We start from the raw sequence: 21,028 nt of genomic DNA, 5'->3' as shown, positions 1-21,028 counted from the left end.
TCACCTAACCCCTGGGACCTTTGCTTAGCTTTTCCACACAGAATGTTGACAATACAGAGTAACTCCCAGCACACCCCCTCTCAGGTTCATCACTTCTTTTTGGACTTTTCCTGTAAGCTCTAGCAACATTAGATGCTCTTCCAGAATAATGCTTTGTAAGCCTTAAGGCAAAAGATGACCATGCGTTCTCAATTTATTGGAGGTAGATGGAATGATTCAATAATCCCAGATGTGGTGGGAAAGGTGTTTGAGCACTGTGTTGAGTGCCTTCGTTCCCCATTTTAAAAAACCTAGCTCTTCAAATCTCTAAGCTTCAAATCCTGGCTCTGTCATTCACTAGTTGTATGATCTCTCTACTTCATGGAAATCAGGATGCTAAGGGTATCTACTTCACAGAGTTTCTGTGAGTATTAATTGGGTTACATCACTCTGATATAGAGTAAATTCTCAGTAAATGTTAATAGTTATTAATATTGCTACTACATGTTTATTATTTTTATTGAAACACAGTATAATTTTTCCTTTTTTATTTCTGCCTGTGGAAATCAAGATTTTGACAAAGTCAAATGTGGTTTTGTTACTGAACCAGATCTGGCTGCTTGCTGCTTGATAGCCAGTTCTCAAGAGACAGGGGTTAGTAGGAAAGGAAAGGCAGCTTTATTTCAGATGCTGGCAACTGGGAGAGAAGGTGGACTTGTGTCTGAGGGTCAACTTCCAATTGCTGCTCAGGGGGCAGAAGTTTTTAAAGGGGTGTTTCAGGGTTGTACAGGAGGAGGGAGGGAGCAGGATGGCACAGTCAGTTCTGACAGTCATCTTGATATCAGTGATGTGGGAGTCTGATCAGCATCATCTTCAGCTGTTTTGAGGACTGTTAAACTCTAGTTTCAGCATTTGCTCCCACTTCTCGGGGACAGTTCTCAGAATTGTGTGGAGTGGAGTGGTTTACGTCACAGCTGTTGTCTGGTCATCATGGAGTCACCTTCTTCCACCTGGTAAAGGGGCTTCAGTGTCTGAAAAACAGCTCATAAGATATGGCTCAGAATATTATCTATGACTCTTGAGGATTAACTACAGGTCTTTGGCTCTGCTTGGTGACCAAACTATTATATTTTGTCTTGTGTAAAAGTTTAGAGTGTGTGGCATAACTGAGTTCTAGGGCGAAGGTTGTGCTTACAGTTAGAGGGACCTACATTTTTTGCATCTTTGATCCTGCACAGTATTCAGTAGATTGCTATGCATGTAACAGCTGCTGAACAAGTCAAGAAATACAGTTTCTGTGATACAATAGATGTTTCTGAAATGCAAATATTCCACATACTATTGGTAAACCAAGGGATAATGTCAGTATAATGTGGGAGTTAGTTCATACAAGATTTTTCTGACCGTGTTAATTTTCTTTATTATTGTCAAGGAATAGTAGCCAACCATAGGTCTTATTAGCACACTGAAACACAGCAAGGAACAGAATACCCTACACAAAAGTCATTCACTTAAAGGTTTTCTTCCTGGCTTAGCTTTACCACATGTCTGTCTTGAGAATGTTCTTAAATAGTTTTCTCTGGCTTGTATGCATTTTCTCCCTGTGACATTCTTCCATCAACCCACCTTTATCTTTGGAGAAGATCAAACCCTACGCCTATTGTTGATTTTATTCATTTAATTAGAAATTTAACATATCCTTTTAACCATTTAATTTATTTAGTAGAAATGCTAATGTTTTTGTTAGTGCTCTGGTTATAGGATTTGAATGATCTGCCACAATATTTTTCTCCCCAAAGATTTGTTATTTTTAGTGTGTTTTTGCAGAATGCTAGGACTTTTAAAAATAAATTCATATGATGTTATAGCAGAAACACCTGTGTTGTGTTCGAGACCTTTTGATTGAATTGAAAGAGTGAAACCATTTTTCCCTGTTTGTCCATTCAAGGACTTAACTCTTTCAACTATTTAACTTTGTCTTCCCTCATTACCTGCCCTGCTTCCTATCAGCTAACAAATATGATCTAGCTTCTCCTATAAAATCCAAAAAGCAAAGATACCACTTTTCTAACAAAGATCCATCTAGTCAAGGCTATGGTCTTTCCAGTAGTCATGTAGGGTTGTGGGAGCTGGACTATAAAGAAGGCAGAGCGTCAAAGAATTGATGCTTTTGAACTGTGGTGCTGGAGAAGGCTCTTGAAAGCCCCTTGGACAGCAAGGTGATCAAACCAGTCAATCTTAAAGAAATCAATGTTGAGTACACATTGGAAGGACTGATGCTAAAGCTGAAGCTCCAACACTTTGGCTGATTCATTGGAAAAGACCCTTCTTCTCAGAAAGATTGAAGGCAGGAGGAGAAGAGGGCAACAGAGGATGAGATGGTTGGATGGCATCACCAATGCAATGGACATGAACTTCAGTAAACTCTGGGAAATGGTGAGGGACAGGGAAGGCTGGCATGCTACAGTCCATGAGGTTGTGAAGACAAAAACAACATAAAAACCAAACCCTCTCTTGACCCCACATCCTCCTATATCACCATTCCACAGCAAAACTCAGAAAGTGTTCTACACATGCTGTCTCTACGTTCTCACTTATTTACTTTTCAATGTCCTTCAACCTTGCTTCTGCATATACTAATCCACTGAAACTGCTGTTGTTAAGATCCCCAAATTTTCCATATTGCTAAATCCAAAGAACAATTTTATTCTCTTATTTCACCTCTCAACACGATTCTATAATCAGTCATTTCCACTAGAACTATATTCTTCAGTTTTAGTGACTGAGATTGAATTCCCTGAGATGTATCCCACTTTCCTGGCTGTCTCTTCTAGTCTCTTTTCTGGCTCTTCCCATTCTATCCCTCTTCTAAGTACTGGGATTCTTTATGCTCTGTCCTGGGATCTTCTCTGTTTTCTGGCTACTCTTCCTCTCTCTTTAGCTAATCTCATCTTATTCTAGTGGCTTTATAAATTTGCCAATGATTTTCTAATTTATGTCTCTAGTCCTCACATTGCTTCTCAGCATAAACACTTCAATATCACAAAGACACTTCAAACTACAATATCTCCAAGCCAGAAGACTTGATTTTCCTTCCTAAATCTGGTACTTTCTCAGATTTCACCATATAATAAATGGTATCAACATTTACCCAATTATTAGAACTGAAAACTCAGGAATCATATTTTATACTTTCTGCAATTTCCAATCTATCAGCATGTGCTGGAAGTGATCATATGTTTCTGTAACATTTGCAAAAGTAATATATTTTAGCTACATTTGGATAAGATCGTTGTCTTTTCCCCATCAGATTTCCCTCTGTCATACTTTCTTTTTTATTGGCAGCATGAGAGTAGCTGCAGAAAGCTTTTGGGATACAGACAAGATGAACTTGAGTTGAGGATTGTTTAGTTCTGATTCAGTATAATAGATGCACATGGTTCACAGTCACTTCCAGGTATGGGAAAGTACCTCAAGCCAGCCTGGAGTAGAAATGGCTTTCAGGAAAACTCCACTAAGAGCCAGCTCACCTGACTTCAGGACACAAAGGTGGAGGGGCAAAGGTCACGATGCAGCTTGAATGCATCCTCCAGTATTTGGCATTGGAAATTTGTGGGCAATGAAGGAAGACAAGGTTGAAATATCTGGAGTCAGAAGTTAATCTTGTCAAAATATTTTTCTAAGCATCAGATGTGTGTAAAATTGTAGGCAGAGGATTTGGTTCATTCCCCCATCTAGTGAAAATGGAAGTTACCTCCTATCAGGAATCTACTCAATAATGTAGAATACAAAATTATAAGCACACTGTGATGATTTTGTCTTTTTTTTTTTTTTGATGGGGATAAAGCAGTATAGAATTGATCATAATTTCTGTGTTTGTAAAGCTCAAACATGCAGCAGTACTACAAAGAGTGAATGGTATGAAAGAAAAGGAAAATGGAGTCACTATTGCTAAGACAGTTTTCTCAGATGGAGTCAGGAAGCCACTGAGGAAGTGGGACTTATGCATGTCTCAGTCTGAATGGAATCTATCATTTTGCACTATTGTCCTCTCAAGATACTTATTGAACCCCTGCTCTAAAACAACATGTGCTTCTGTAAGCACAAATATTGCCTGACTTGCTTCAGAGTCAATCACAATTCTTGCTAGACAATTTAGCACTCTTGTAGCTTGTACCTTTACAAGCCCCTGACTCTTTCTCTTCCCTGGAACACTCCTTAGGTTCTACCCAAATCTCTGTCTCCAGAATCACGATCCTTAAGACCCCAAATAAAGCTCTTTTCCCTTGTAAACTTAATATTAATTATTGCTTGGCAACCATATTTTCCATGCACCCCAACTATCAATAATAGAAAATAAATGCATATCAGTGATGCTAGAGCAAAGAATGAATTATATTTCTAGGTTATCTTGTAGGGAAGCAAAAATTGCCACCCCAAAATATGTCTCTTTGGCAGATTAAGTATTTTAAGCTGGTTATTTCCTAATAGAAAGCAGGGGAAAAACTCTGAAAACCAAGTAGAAGTTAATCTTTTGTAGGAAATGTTTATAAGGGAAATCTCCATCTGTAAGTCTGTCTCCCTTGCTGAAACAGGAAGAAGAGGATGACCAAATCTCTAGAGATTCTTATTAAGGGAGAAAGCACAGACTTAAATCTGCATAACAATCTTACCCTTTTTTACTGTGCTTTTCCAGGTAACCTTCCACATTGACTCCCTCCAACCTCCACAACCTTTTTTGTCTTTACCTGAGGGTGGTATTTTAAGTGAGGGCTTCTGCCCTTTTTATGAGTTACTCAGTTCTCCTGGGTTCCTCCCATGTCTACCCAACATTAAACTTTTGTTTGATTTTCTCCTATTAACCTCTCTCATGTCAATTTATTTCTTAGACCAGCCTGAAGAACCAAGAAGGGTAGAGGAAAATTTTTTCCTTCCCAACATTCTGTAAAATGTGATATTGTGATATCACTGTCCAATGAAGAGGAGAGCAGAGTATGTTGTAAAGATATGTAGGAAAAGTATTTCTGGATATTATAATATTCATGTCCTTTTCCAGCTTTTATACTTTGCAATTTGTTGAGTTTGTTTTCTTGTTTTAGATAAATAGTCATTCTAATATCTAATACTATATTCATAATTTTCTAATCACGTTTTTAAGGAGGATGCTCCAAATTATGGAAGTTTCAGGTACCTGAAACTGGATCCATCACTCCTACCTAGGCACACACATATATTTTAAAATCAATATAATTCCCAGTCTTAATATAAAAAACAAATAAAATGAAATAACTTACAGTAAGAAAGTATATCCATGATAAATATGACAGCTATAAACGTAGCCCTATACAGCAGTGAGGTATTGGTGATACTGTTACCAAGGCTGTTGCCCAAGAGTCATACCTCTGCCCCTCTTATCTAAGTTTCAGAAGGAAGCAGCAAAGAGAAAAGCAAGAACTGATTAGAACCAACTAGGCCCCAAGATAGCAGAAGATTTGACTTCTAGTGGTCCTTAGAAGTGGTCCTAGAGTCTCATTATATGCTCATTGTAATATATTAGCATATGCTAAGTGACACACTCATAGGTGCCAAGACAGTTAACAATTGCCATGACAACACCTGGAAAAGCCCACACAAGGACTGAACAGGAGTGCTGCATCAGTTCCAGGTCCAAACCACACCCCTGTGCTTGGATTACTTAGGAATATCCCTCCCACACTCTCCAATTCCTTGCCTTTTTCCTTGACCCTCTTGCATACAGGGTTTCTCTGTCTAAACTAGGTTGAGAAGTTGATTTGTGAACGAAGTTCCTGCTTCTTCATTCTTTGACCATTGAATAAAGCTGATGCTGTTCTAATCTCAACATCAGTTTCCTTATTGACAGCACAGATCCAAGCAGAAAAAGAATCTCCCTGGCTAAGACAAGGGATGGCTAGGATCCTGGTGGGGTCTAGTTGACTAATCTGGTAACAATACAATGATCAGGAACAATGTGGCTGTTGGTGATCTGATTTGGGGAAATAGTGAATGATCCAAGGACGCTCTTCTAGGAAAACCAAATGTAAGCAGATAGTGTAGGGGATCCCCAGAGAAAGAGAAGCAGGCTTGACTTTCTTAACATGAGAAGCCATTTTGTGATCTAAGCCTGGTCACAATGTTTACCCTTCAACAAGTCTCACTAACCAATGATCTTAAGTAAGGGAATGTAAGAACAAAGGAAAAGCAGTCAAGAAATAAAAAGTAGCTATAAGACAGAGTTCTAGTTCCTCCTTAAGTGATATATATAACAATCGGATATGGTCTTTGAATTCTGCAGTAACCAAGGTGGAGGACAGAATGATGATGCTGACCTTCTTGACTTCAATCAGTTAAAGCTTGTACTCAACCTTGAACCTAATTGTATGCTGATTCTCTTCTGCTCAAGCCCCGTCATGAATATATATGTTCAGTTCAGTTCAGTCGCTCAATCATGTGCGACTCTTTGCGACCCCATGAATTGCAGCACACCAGGCCTCTCTGTCCATCACCAACTCCCAGAGCCTACCCAAACCCATGTCCATCGAGTCAGTGATGCCATCCAACCATCTCATCCTCTGTCATCCCCTTCTCCTCTTGCCTCCAACCCTACCCAGCATTTGGGTCTTTTCCAATGAGCCAACTCTTCGCATAAGGTGGCCAAAGTATTGGAGTTTCAGCTTCAACATCAGTCCTTCCAATGAACACCCAGGATTGATCTCCTTTAGATGGATTGATTGGATCTCCTTGCAGTCCAAGGGACTCTCAAGAGTCTTCTCCAACACCACAATTCAAAAGCATCAGTTCTGCGGCACTCAGCCCTCTTCACCATCCAACTCTCACATCCATACATGACCACTAGAAAAACCATAGCCTTGACTAGACGGACCTTTTTTGGCAAAGTAATGTCTCTGCTTTTAAATATGCTATCTAGGTTGGCCATAACCTTCCTTCCAAGGAGTAAGCATCTTTTAATTTCATGGCTGCAATCACCATCAGCAGTGATTTGGGAGTCCAAAAAAATAAAGTCTGACACCGTTTCCACTGTTTCCCCATCTATTTCCCATGAAGTGATGGGATCAGATGCCATGATCTTAGTTTTCTGAACGTTGAGCTTTAAGCCAACTTTTTCACTCTCCTCTTTCATTTTCATCAAGAGGCTATTTAGTTCTTCACTTTCTGCCATAAAGGTGGTGTCATCTGCATATCTGAGGTTATTGATATTTCTCCCAGCAATCTTGATTCCAGCTTGTGTTTCTTCCAGCTCAGCATTTCTCATGATGTACTATGCATATAAGTTAAATAAGCAGGGTGACAATATACAGCCTTGACGTACTCCTTTTCCTATTTGGAACCAGTCTGATGTTCCATGTCCAGTTCTAACTGTTGCTTCCTGACCTGCATACAGGTTTCTCAAGAGACAGGTCAGATGGTCTGGTATTCCCGTCTCTTTCAGAATTTTCCACAGTTTATTGTGATCCACACAGTCAAAGGCTTTGGTATAGTCAATAAAGCAGAAATAGATGTTTTTCTGGAACTCTCTTGCTTTTTTGATGATCTAGCGGATGTTGGCAAATTGATCTCTGGTTCCTCTGCCTTTTCTAAAACCAGCTTGAACATCTGGAAGTTCACGGTTCACGTATTGCTGAAGCCTGACTTGGAGAATTTTGAGCATTACTTTACTAGCATGTGAGATGAGTGCAATTGTGCAGCAGTTTGAGCATTCTTTGGCATTGCCTTTCTTTGGGATTGGAATGAAAACTGACCTTTTCCAGTCTGGTGGCCACTGGTGAGTTTTCCAAATTTGCTGGCACATCGAGTGCAGCACTTTCACAGCATCATCTTTCAGGATTTGAAATAGCTCAACTGGAATTCCATCACCTCCACTAGCTTTGTTCGTAATGATGCTTTCTAAGGCCCACTTGACTTTACATTCCAGGATGTCTGGCTCTAGGTGAGTGATCACACCATCGTGATTATCTGGGTCGTGAAGATCTTTTTGGTACAGTTCTTCTGTGTATTCTTGCCACCTCTTCTTAATATCTTCTGCTTCTGTTAGGTCCATACCATTTCTGTCCTTTATTGAGCCTATCTTTGCATGAAATGTTCCTTTGGTATCTCTAATTTTCTTGAAGAGATCTCTAGTCTTTCCCAATCTGTTGTTTTCCTCTATTTCTTTGCATTGATCGCTGAGGAAGGCTTTCTTATCTCTCCTTGCTATTCTTTGGAACTCTGCATTCAGATGGGAATATCTTTCCTTTTCTCCTTTGCTTTTTGCTTCTCTTTTCTTCCCAGCTATCTGTAAGGCCTCCCCAGACAGCCATTTTCCTTTTTTGCATTTCTTTTCCATGGGGATGGTCTTGATCCCTGTCTCCTGTACAATGTCAGGAACCTCTGTCCATAGTTCATCAGGCACTCTGTCTATCAGATCTAGTCCCTTAAATCTATTTGTCACTTCAACTGCATACTCATAAGGGATTTGATCTAGGTCATACCTGAATGGACTAGTGGTTTTCCCTACTTTCTTCAATTTAAGTCTGAATTTGGCAATAAGCAGTTCATGATCTGAGCCACAGTCTGCTCCCGGTCTTGTTTTTGCTGACTGTATACAGCTTCTCCATCTTTGGCTGCAAACAATATAATCAATCTGATTTCGGTGTTGACCATCTGGTGATGTCCACGTGTAGAGTCTTCTCTTGTGTTGTTGGAAGAGGGTGTTTGCTATGACCAGTGCGTTCTCTTGGCAAAACTCTGTTAGCCTTTGCTCTGCTTCATTCTGTACTCCAAGGCCAAATTTGCCTGTTACGCCAGGTGTTTCTTGACTTCCTACTTTTGCATTCCAGTCCCCTATAATGAAAAGGACATGTTTTTTGGGTGTTAGTTCTAGAAGGTCTTGTAGGTCTTCATAGAACCGTTCAACTTCAGCTTCTTCGGCATTACTGGTTGGGGCATAGACTTGGATTACTGTGATATTGAATGGTTTGCCTTGGAAACGAACAGAGATCATTCTATCGTTTTTGAGATTGCATCCAAGTACTGCCTTTTGGACTCTTTTGTTGACCATGATATGGCTACTCCATTTCTTCTAAGGGATTCTTGCTACCCTTAGCTTAAAATTTCCCCAGTTTTGCTCTTCAGGAAGATACTGCTTTGGAAAATATCTCCCTATTTACCGCTAGTAATAATAAATCATCCCTCCTCCCAAACTTTGACTTGGTTATGACATCCACCAAGAGGCAATATCAGTTTACAAGTGACACAAGAATAATCTTCCATCAGAGGACACAATAGTTTCTTTCCTATAAAATCCAGTATATATGAAAAAATGTAAAAATGCTTTGCGTTATTTGTCAAATAGATTCAAGGCTCAAATAACTATAAAATATCTGGCTGGACATTTGAAAACAGTGTAAAGGCAGACCAGTTCTTTATATTATGCAAGGCTACCCTGGATATTACAGGATATTGGGTTGCCTACTAAAGGCTAAAAATGTATCCTGCACACTCATCACTGAGACAAGCAACAAGCTACTCCTTCCAGCTTCCAAAAGTTACTTATTAAAATGCAAATATCTTTGGCTGGACTAAAACCTCTTGTCCTTATCTGCTAACAGCCTAAAAGGGATTCCTTTAAGAAAAGAGTTGTTACCATTTTTAACTGTGTAATTCTTTAAGGAAGGGTAAAATAAACCTAGCCTACATTACATACGGCTTGAGGGCTGACTCTGCAAAACTGGACTTTGTCTAGAACCACACCTGGGAATGATCTCAGGACTCCCACAGAGCAACTTCTCTCCTCTACCCCCTAACCTGTGAGTGGAGGAAGGGTCTCCTTGAGGCACAATCACTCCTATGTGATCCGGGCTGCATTGCCTTCTGGACCAGTAGCATTTCCTGTTCATTTTCCTATGGACAGAAAGAGTTTCTCTCTGCTGCTCCAAAGTCCAAAGGATCCTAAAAAAATGATTGTAATAACAGTAATAAAATCATACACAACATTTACTATCTGCCAGCCTCTTATACAGCTTTTACTGTATTAACTCATTTACCACCCTCAACAACAAGTGCTGCCACTATCCTCATTTAACCAGGGAAGATGCTGAGTTACAGAGAGATTTAGTAACTTGTGGAGAGCCAGGTAACCAATAAGTGATCTGAGCTGAGAATCAAACTCCAAGGCCTGCTCAGAGCCTGAATACACAATCAGTCTTACACTTAATCTCTTTAAAATATTCCTGGATAATGATTTTTTTCTTTTAATTTTAAAATTTAATATAATAGTCCAGCATTCATTTTTCTTTCTTTCCTTTTTTTTTTTCACTACCATTCTTCCTAGGAATCTTCCTCAGCAGGCTTATAATTCTGTTCTGTCTATTCTAAAGGAAAGATCAGGTCACTTAATGATTGTATCTGTTGGAGGCAGAAAGGCAAGTCAGAGGCCCTCGAGGTCTCTTGGCTAGAACATAGTATTTATAAAGCAAAGGTCACATTTGCTTGAGTGCACCTTATGGTTCAGACTGTTCCCTATCTACAAGATGCCACAGAGATGCCTCATCTGGACACCTCACAATGAGTAGATCCTAACAGTTCATGCATGGCCAATTGAGTTTCAATTCCCCACTGCTACAAAGTGAAGAACAGATAAAGGTTTTGGAGACTTCCCTGGTGGTCCAGTGGCTAAGACTCTGTGCTTCCACTGCAGTGAGCCTGGGTTCAATCCCTTACCAGAAAACTAAGATCTTGCATGCCGTGCAGTAAGGCCAAAAATAAATAAATAAATAAAACTAAAAAACACCCAAACCACTAAGGTTTCTGAAAACCAATAATGGTCAAAATTTGGGACATAGATGTTGTTAATGAGTGTTGAACACATGAATATCTGGACTCAACACTTATTATAAGAAGTGAGATTAGGACAAAAATCTATGGGTCCCAGTGAGCACATGTTTCTGATATCTACAGGCAGAATGCAAGAAATCAATAGCACGCTCCACCCAGGTAGTAGATAATAAAATTGGGAGAATTTGTTTTTTGTAATAAGATAAAGGATATGTGGGACTTGACTGGTGAATCAACCAGTTATGTTAGGGTAGAGCAGAACTATGATTTAATCTTGTGTTTATTTGTCCCTTCTGAATTCTCATTTTGTTCCTTTGGGTACCTGTGGTTTTAGGATATGGTTTATTCTTCCTGATGTTGATATTTTTGGTTTTGTTGTTGTTGTGTGGGTTGAGGATGGGTGGCTTGGTTTGTTTTTTAAGCTTTAATGAACTGCTTTAGTTGAATTGGTTAAATTCAACATTGCCATTACTGCTACCAAAACACTACCTTCATTTCACTGCTGGACACTGAAGCAAAAGCTTTAGGATGGTGGAGGAAATGGAAATAGTGTGTCAATGACAAACCTTATTCTCTCCATATTAAGAACTAGTACATCTTGAATTCCAGCCCACCTCCCATTCAAGCAGGGAATAACTGAGGACTTGGGGGGAGGCTTTAAAATAGGCTTTTCGAGTCACAGTAAAGTGACTGTCTCTGAAGGATAATTTTATTGTAGAATCGCTGTCGTGGGGTAAAAGAATATCTGGTAACTCTCCTGGACAACCTCTCAACAAAGTGGTGAAACAGATGTCATCTTTGTCTCTTCTAGGATCTTGGTATTTTCAAATATATACTGCCCTCTGACAACGCCTCAAAAATTGCATCTTCCCCATTTCTTTCTCCTCCTCATCCCCAAACAATTTTTACCATTCTATTCTTTCCTATAATACTCTCTTCTTCATCACTATGGGGAGGAGTGAGATTACTTACATAAATTATATCGGCATAATATACTGGTTATCAAGTAAAACATCCTATGTATTTGCTGATTGCCTTAGTCCTATTGAAATGCATGTTTCTCCTGAGTCTTTATCGAATAATGGTAATAAATGGCATCCAGTCCCATCACTTCCTGGCACATAGATAGGGAAACAATGGAAATAGTGACAGATGTTATTTTCTTGGTCTCCAAAATCACCGTGGATGGTGACTATAGCTATGAAATTAAAAGACTCTTGTCCCTTGGAAGAAAAGTTACAGCAAACCAGTGTATTAAAAAGCAGAGATATCACTTTGCTGACAAAGGTCCATATAGTCAAAGCTATGACTTTTCCAGTAGCCATGTACGGATGTGAGAGTTGGCCCATAAAGAAGGCTGAGCACCAATGAAATGATGATTTCGAATTGTGGTGCTGGAGAAGAATCTTGAGAGTCCCTTGGACTGCAATAAGATCAAACCAATCAATCTGAAAGGAAATCAACCCTGAATATTCATTGGAAGAACTGATGCTGAAGCTGAAGCTCCAATACTTTGGCCAACTAGTGGGAAGAGCCGACTAATTGGAAAAGACCCTGAGGCTGGGAAAAATTGGGAGCAGGAGGAGAAGCAGGCAATAGAGGATGAGATGGTTGGATGACCTCACCGACTCAATGGACATGAGTTTGAGTGAACTCCTGGAGATAGTGAAGGACAGAGAAGCCTAGCATGCTGCAGTCCATGGCATCACAAAGAGTCAGAACTGACTTAGTGACTGAACAACAACAACAATAAAGGAGGGAAAGATAGATTTACGGAGCATCTTTTACATACCAGATGCTGTTCAATGCATTTTACACATTTATTATCTTTTTAAACCTCATAATAAAGACATGGTCTGGATATCATTATTTGTCTCTATTTTATAGGTAAACCCTAATCACATAAATACTAGGAGTATTTGAATTCAGATCTTTAAATAGTTACACTTTCCAAAATAACTCTCTGCTTTCTTTAAAGATCTGTCACTAAGATATTGCACAACCTGGGACCAGTCACAATCTTTCTTATCTGAAACTTCCTGTTTAGGAATCTGTAGACCCATATTCTCTAATTTCAGAGAAGCTGAAAGCTTTGGTTAGATCTTTATGTGCAGCGACTTTATGTTTAATTCATTAGTCTTAATTCAACAGTTGGTGGGGTTTCCCTGGTGGTTCAGTGGTAAAGAGTACTCCTGTCAATGCAGGAGACACAGGTTTGATATCTGGTCCGGGAGGACCCCACATGCTGAGGAGTAACTAAGCGTGTGGGCCGCAACTGTTAAGCTTGTGCTCTAGAGCCCGGGAGCTGCAACCACTGAGCCCAGAGGCAGCAACCACTGAAGCCTTCATGCCCTATAGGCCATGCTCCACAACGAGAGAAGATGTCGCAGTGAGAAGTCCATGCCCTGCAACTACAGAGTAGCCCCTGCTTGCCACAACTAGAGAAGACGCACACAGCAACGAAAACCCAGCACAGCCAAGAATACAGACATAAATAAATATAATTACATACATTACAAAAACAGTCAGCATGGAAAAGCTGGCATAATAGAATGCTGAATTCATATTGCCTCTGCTATTTCAGAGTTTTGGCAAGGGCCACATAATAATACCACACATGAAAAAAACTTTGTGGAGGGCAAGCCACTGTAGATATTTATGGAGATATTATCTCCAGTATCATTATCAATATCAAATCCTGGAAGAAGATGACTAATTCTGACCTAGAGTTAAAAAGAGAAGAATTAGTCATTGAGGTCCTGGAGGGAAGAAAACAGATGTGGATTTAAAGGAGAAAGGGTGATCAGGCTAGAGGATTAGAAACATAAAAATGGACAAAAGCTGGAGCAATAAAATAAAATAAATTATATTACTGAGATCCCTGTAAGTTATGGTTTAACATCTGCCTTCCTGTGTTGTAGACGTCATCAGGACCCATGGAGAGAAGGAGTCTCCAAAAATATCTCCAATTTGGCTGGTCGGACAGTGGGTCATCAGGGAAGCAGATGAAAATTTGTGGATTTGTGCACTAATGGATCAGCAGGAAATTGGGTAACAAGAGGGTTGGTAACTCTGGAGAACCACAACAGAATTTCAGCTAGAATTCGGGCCATACTTGTAGACATGCATAAACAGTAGATCATCATGATTGTGAGTTGTACTCTAGGATTCGATTTTTCAAATGTTTGAGTCCCAAATTAGCGATTTACTAGGGAGTACTCTAAGATAAATGACTTTACCTCTCTAAGCTCCAATTTTCCTTTCTATAAAGTGTGGATAACGATGGTACCTCTTCATAGAATTATTCTGAGAAATGAATGAAATATAAGGTGTATTTAGCATAGTGCCTGACCTATATTAGGTGAATAATTAACTGTTATTTTTGTTCTTCTCTCCTCTGCACCCCACTTTTCTAAGTTGCAAACAAACTAACTATATGTTGATAGTTTAAGAAAGTTTTGTTCCTGTGTGCCTAACCTCTGCCTCTCTCCCACTAGATTCCAGGTGTGTACATGGAGGTGGAATGGAGAGTGCAGTATGGGGGTAAACATAAAATTGCCCTGGAGACCTCTCTGATGGTCCAGTGGTTAAGACTGTGCATCCACTTCCACTGCAAGGGCCATGGTTTCAATCCCTGACTGGGGAACTAAGATCCTGAATGCTGTGTAGTGCAATCAAAAAAAGAAAAGAAAAATCAATAAATGATTTAAAAACTACATATATAAAATTGCCCTTTTAGGCATCACTCTGAATGTTATCTCCAGAGAAGGAAGCAAACCCAAGTGCAGCTGATGCGTTAACCAGATATGACACAGAGAACATTTCCTTCTCCTTTTTACTTTCAAGTTTATTCTAAGGCCCTGGATCTCTGCAGCTCAGTTGGAGGCCACAGAGAAAATGCCTACTATTCCCATGGGAGCCCCTGCCCTGCTCTGGATAGCTCTGCTGCTTTTCTGTAAGTAGAGTTACCAGCCCCCCTGAAGGGGCCAGAACAGATTGGGGGAGTGGCTGGTGAGGGAAAGTTGACAATTTTATTGCTGACTTTTTCTAGATTATGAGCAAACTGTGGGTCATTTCCCAGGGATTCTGTAGGGAGGATGATCTGGATAGCAGAAGAAGGGGGGTTGAGCATCATCTAAGGAGGAAGCTAGACTGAAAGTCTGGTCTTCGCTATCAAGCTGGCTTTTCCTAGAGGATGAAGGAGGGACAGCAGAGGAAGGAGAGAAGCTCCTTTTCTCCCTAGAACAGAGTCCTGAAAAGGTGGTTGGCCCTTAAAACTCCATGAATGTAGACCTCAGCATCATAACCAGATCCCAGTCTTCAGGTATCCAGAAGGCTGGGGACAGACACTAACTTATTGTCTCTGGATTTTGCAGCTCCAGATGGCATGTCAGCAGGTGAGTCCTCTGTCCTTGTTCCCTCAGCATTTCAATGTGTCTGGGAATTGCCCTCCCTTCATCCTTTCCCTTCATCCCATCATCTATTTTTTAATGATTATCAATCTGCTCTTCCCTGTCTATCGCACTTCCACCTGCCTCGTCTTCCTTCTTTCCCCCATTCAAAAGCCTCCCATACAGCACTTTGTTCTCTCAAGTCACCCTTTCCTCTTTTATGCAAACAATCATGTCTGCTGAGCATCTGTCTCGGCCTCTGATCCAGACACTATGATATAAACTCATTCAATTCTTACATCATCATCACTGTTATTATTATTGCCATTTTATAAATGAGGATACTGAAACTCAGATTAAGTAATTTGTTGGAGGTTACATGGCTAACAAGGCACTGGATTCTAATGTAAGTCCCTTAAAGCCAAGTCTAGTTCTCTTTTGACCATATCACCTCTTCCTCATCACCACCTGGCCACTTCCAAAGTCTTCGTTCAAATTTGTGCCACATCTCTTTGGTCTTGAAAGCCTTTTAAGACTGATCTTCTCGGTGATTTTCAGTACCTTCCAGAATTGACATATAATTTTCATTCCTTATTCACTCACAATTAAATAGTCATAAAAATTTAGATCTGGAAGAGGCCACATATTTAATTTAGTCCACTACCTTAATTCATTCATTATTCACTCATTCATCAACTCAGTAAATATTTAATGAATACTCACTATGTAGTAGTCATTGTGCTGAACTATGTATGAACATCACAGACATAATCTCTGCCTGAAAAAAGACTTCAATCCTCATTTACAGATACTGAAATGGGAATCAAGAAAATTAGAGGGATTATCCTCTTTTGTTTTTTAATATCTTACATTTATGTCCTGTTTTTTCCTAGGTTGGGAGCTAGGGTCCTTAGGTGGGACCACAAGATTCTTCCCTCCTTCCTTTAATCCTAGGACTCAGGATAGTTTCTTATCACCAACAGTTTAAGCGTAGACTGACCATTGATTGACTATTATGCCTGTACTCTGGAGGCTGAACAGATTTCAATGATATTTTCCCTCCTTCCATATCTCTTTCCACAATCTGTTCTTCTCAAAGCCATCTGGAAATCTAAGGTGTCCTTGAATCCACCATGGAGAAAAATATTTAGAGGAGACACTGTGACTCTTACATGTAGTACGAACAGCTCCTCTGAAGATGAGTCCCCTCTGTGGACCCACAATGGAACCAGTTTGACAGTGAAAAATTCATCATGGGACATTGTGAAAGCACGCATGCAGGACAGTGGGGAATACAAATGCCGAATCAGAGGATTTGCCATTAGTGAACCTGTGTACCTAAACGTCATCAGTGGTAAGTTACAGGGTTACAGAAATGTCAATTCTCTCATGTGCGGAATGGCCCATCTGAAAATGGGAAGAAAGCAAGTTATTCCAAGGCTTAGAGAAGCAAGGTTGGACTCGAGGTCTCTCTCCATATACGGGTCCATCTCTCTTCTTCTGCCTCTACTCCATCTGCCCTTCTGTCTTCTTTCAGTATTCTAGCAATCTCCCATGTTACCTCTCTAGTCTGTTTCATTTCTATCTTCCCTACCTGGGTACAGATGCATATTATATGGTCAAATGGCATATTGGATATGTGAATATTACAAAGATCTCTTTGATTTAAAGATTTACTTTGCCATTTCCATGTGTCATGACCTGAATATTAAGTTGTACTCTTTTTTTTGTTTGTTTAATTTACTTATATTTTAATTGAAGGATAATTCCTTTACAGAATTTTGTTGTTTTCTGTCAAACCTCAATATGAATCAGCCATAGATATATATCTATCCTTTCCCTTTTGAACCTCCCTTGCATCTCCCTCCCCATCCCACCCCTCTAGGTTGATACAGAGCCCCTATTTGAGTTTCCTGAGTCATAGAGCAAAATTCCCGTTGGCTATCTCTTTTACATATGGTAAAGTAGTAAGTTGTACTCTTTATTTTGAAAGATATCTCTTTACATTCCTCATGTACTCTACTTTTACTTAAGAATAAATCTCATGTTTGCTTCATCACTCTCCTACTGTCAACAATTAGTGCAATGTGCTCAGGCATACGTGGGCTACTTTGTAAATACTCAGTGAACAAAGTAATGATATCATTTGAATAGCTAGGTCATTTATATTTTGCTTTATATTTTTAAATATAAATATTTTTAAAGTATAAGCATATTTTGTATTTTTCTCTTGAGTGAAAAGAGATGTTTTGACATCTGTGTACAAATTCTAAGTAGAAACTAAAGCAGTGCAAAATAGCTTCTTTATTTTTTTTGGTGTAGATTCTAGAAAAGTCCTCAAGGATTGCTCCTAAATAAAATATGCTTATGTGACCTAGACACATTTCCACTCTAAATTTTGAGTTCTTAAAATGACATTAGCCATACAACCTGACTCTTATGTTTTACTGACTCATTATTGACAAACATTCATTGAGAATCTACCGATTCCTAGGTATTATTAGGAACTGGAGATATGATGAAAGGAACAAACATGCTCCTGACCTCTGAAGTATAGAGCCCAATGAGGAAAAGGACATCCAATCAATAATTACACAAATAATTAATTCAGATTGTGATGCATGTTCTGAGGAAGCTGGAGGCTTACTGTGATTAATAGAACTGGGATGCACCTATAAGTTTAGAGAGGACAACTCTCTTAGACTAGGACTCTCCAGGCAGACTAGGTTTATTTCCCCTTTAGTGACCAAATGCAACAATAGAGCTGAAAGGGATAATGGTTTTCAGACCTCCTATGGGTGGGCTCATCAGAAGTGTCAGCGATGTTGTGGCCCCAGAATTACCTTTCAGGAGGAGAGAGTATTTATCAACAGAGGAGACAGGCTGTAAGCATTATTTTGTATTTTCTTTTTATTGACCTTATGAGCCAAGACATGGGTTAATGATAAAGATTTCTGATACACACTCTCTGCATGACCTTTTTTATTTGTCTTATTTTTATTTTATTTTATCTGTCATTGTTAAATAAATAACTTAATGAATATTCTTCAGACTGGTTGATCCTTCAGGCCTCTGCTGAGGTGATGATGGAGGGTGAGTCCCTCTTCCTCAGGTGCCACAGTTGGAGGAATCTGAATGTCTTCAAGGTGATCTACTACAAGGATAACATAGCTCTCAAGTACTGGTATGAGAACCACAATATTTCCATCACCAATGTCACAGAAAGGGACAGTGGCATCTATTACTGCGTGGGCAGAATTCAGAAGCTCCCCCACACCTCTAATAAACTCAGGATTATAGTAAAAAAACGTAAGTTGGTGAAGGAAAGGGAACGAGTCCATAGCAGGGGAAAGGAGAAAGAACATTTGAGCCTAATGCGATTAAAGCTGTAGAATGCAGGCAACTGTGATTCCTTGAAAAGTCTACTAGATTTGCAATGAGGAGACCAGGGGTAGAGTATATCCCTTAGCCTCTGTCTCAGATTCCTTACTTGTTCAATGGCAACAGTAATACCTGCTCACATTATGGAATTTTTACAGATGTTAAATGCAATAGTTGTGAAATGGATTTTTAAACTGTTGAATACTAGTCAAGCAAAGTCATCTATTGCTCCTGGGAGAAACTTACATTTATCAAATAGAAAAAGAGTTTCAAAGTTGAAGGAACAAACTCTTTATAGCTTGAAGAGTCTATTCTAGCCTATGAGGGATGGGAAAGGAAAACAAGTCAACAGGCTGTGTGCCTGTGAATTAGGAGATGAGAAAGAGGGATTGATACAGAAAGAGTAGTCAGGCAGGCTGACTCTGTAGTCAATGAAAGGTTGTCATTTCCAAATTTCATATAAAAGAAGGAGCCTTTAAAATATTTGCTTTGCAATGAGGAAATCAGACATTTGCTTGGTACACTTTGCTCATGCCAAAATCTTAAAAAAACATGAGACCAGAAGCCACAATTAATTTCTAATGGTGTTCTCTGTTAAGTAATTTGAAACCTGTCGTTTGATTTTTGCTGTGCTTCCAGTATCCTTATCTGTAAAATAAAGGGTTTGGACCAAACTTCATTAAAATTGCTTGGAGAATTAAAAAAAAAAAGAATACTGATGTCTATATATCATCCCTTGAGATTCTAACTTAATTAGCTTGGAATGAGGCCTGGACATCAATATTTAAAAGCTCTTCCAGGTAATGGTTATAGGCAGTCAGTGTTGAGAGTCACCAGTCTAGGTGATCTGTGAGTAATTTCTGGCTATAAAATTCTAGGATTCTATAATTCTAGAAAAATCACACACAAAAAATCATTACTTTGTAAATAGAATAGCAGAATCACAAAACAGTGGGATTGAAAGGCAATTTACTTATTTCCTTGCTTGCCTTGCTCAGTCGCTCCATTGTGTCTGACTCTTAGCAACCCTATGAACTTAGCCTGTCAGGCTCCTCTGTCCATGGGATTTTCCAGGCAAAGATACTGGAATGGGTTGCCATTTCCTCCTCCAGGGGATTGTCCCAACCCAGGGATCAAACCTGTGTCTTCTCCATCTCCTGCATTGGCAGGTGGGTTCTTTACCACTGAGCCACCCGGGAAGCCAACTTATTAATATTTATGATCTAGCCCAATATCTTAATTTCATCCAATAGACATGCAATAAATGATGACTGTTTGAGAAATAAGGCACTGGTGACCCTCTACCCTTACTCTATCTGCTTCCCACATCCATGTCCGATGTGGACATTGGTCTTGTGAGGCTCCAAGGAGGGGATCATCTTTCCTATGACCTTTCTTTCCCCTTAGGCATGTTGGCCAGACAAGCCATTAGAAAGGGACTGTGGGGGAAATACTCAGGACTCCCTGGGGCTTCAGGGAGCACAGACTGAGGAACCCAAACATATGAGTGTTTTGTCTCTGCTCCTGGATGTCATATCATGCTAGAAGATGAAGGACCATGTTGGATCCTTCTTTTTGGGAAGATGAAGACTTTAACCTCACTTTTCAATTCCTAATATGAATTATGTTTCTTATTGCATCTAGAATACCCTCAAAGCAACTATTTCTGGCTACAATTTCTTATCCCATTGTTGGTGGTGATTCTGTTTGCTGTGGACACAGGGTTGCTTATCTCGACCCAGCAGCAGTTCACATTACTCTTGAAGATGAAGAGAATCAGGAAACGCAACAGATTTACAGATCCACAGCCTAAACCAGATCCCCCAGGGAACTGATGTCTTTCCTCAAGAAACCTCTGCAATAGCAATTTTTTTTGGCTTTAGTAAACGCTTCTCAATTGTCAAAGACAACTCACAAGGTACATAGAAAATGCTCACGGATTTATAGTACTGCTTCATTAAACTGGTCAAGTGGCATGTAATAGTAAGTGCTCAATAAGCATCATTTATATAAGTAAAGAAATGAATAGATTCACTTATTAGCATCTGTAAAAGAGATATACAACTTGAATAAAAGTATGAAACCATGTAATGTGACACTTTTAAGTATTCGAAGCTTGCTAGTTTTGATGCAAGAGCCATGAAATCCTAGATTAGAAATGTTCTCTTTTGTAATGTTGTCTCCATTGTAAGTCTGACCTACAAATAAGAAGACAAGGAAGGATGTGCTGATGAAGCTAATCATTTTTATGCTCTCTCTTCACTTACTATCACATGAACTTCTAGTTCTTGGCAGAATCTGGGGCAGGCTTGAGCCACTGAATTCTGGGGTTGAGGCTCAGTCTAAGAGTTCCCTGTGATTGTTTCACTCCTCTCATATCTCCCCAAATTAAATCTTGTATATCCTCTTACAGTACCTGAACTAAG

General features: G+C 39.5%; 1 protein-coding gene across 1 annotated transcript; it reads left to right on the top strand.

Annotated features, from left to right (window-relative positions):
- The first annotated feature begins 14,685 nt into the window (after window positions 1-14,685).
- On the top strand, window positions 14,686-20,696 carry FCER1A (Fc epsilon receptor Ia). Its single transcript, XM_081495406.1, has 5 exons — window positions 14,686-14,785; window positions 15,207-15,227; window positions 16,321-16,575; window positions 18,273-18,530; window positions 20,247-20,696. Exons 1-5 carry the CDS (start codon window positions 14,728-14,730, stop codon window positions 20,435-20,437), a joined length of 783 nt encoding a protein of 260 aa, XP_081351532.1. The 5' UTR covers window positions 14,686-14,727; the 3' UTR covers window positions 20,438-20,696.
- Window positions 20,697-21,028: the final 332 nt, after the last annotated feature.

The sequence above is a fragment of the Giraffa tippelskirchi genome, chromosome 5, assembly GCF_054371585.1.
Source record: "Giraffa tippelskirchi isolate mGirTip1 chromosome 5, T2T-mGirTip1v1.2.pri, whole genome shotgun sequence".
NCBI lineage: Eukaryota > Metazoa > Chordata > Mammalia > Artiodactyla > Giraffidae > Giraffa > Giraffa tippelskirchi.
This window is presented reverse-complemented; position numbering and strand designations above follow the sequence as displayed.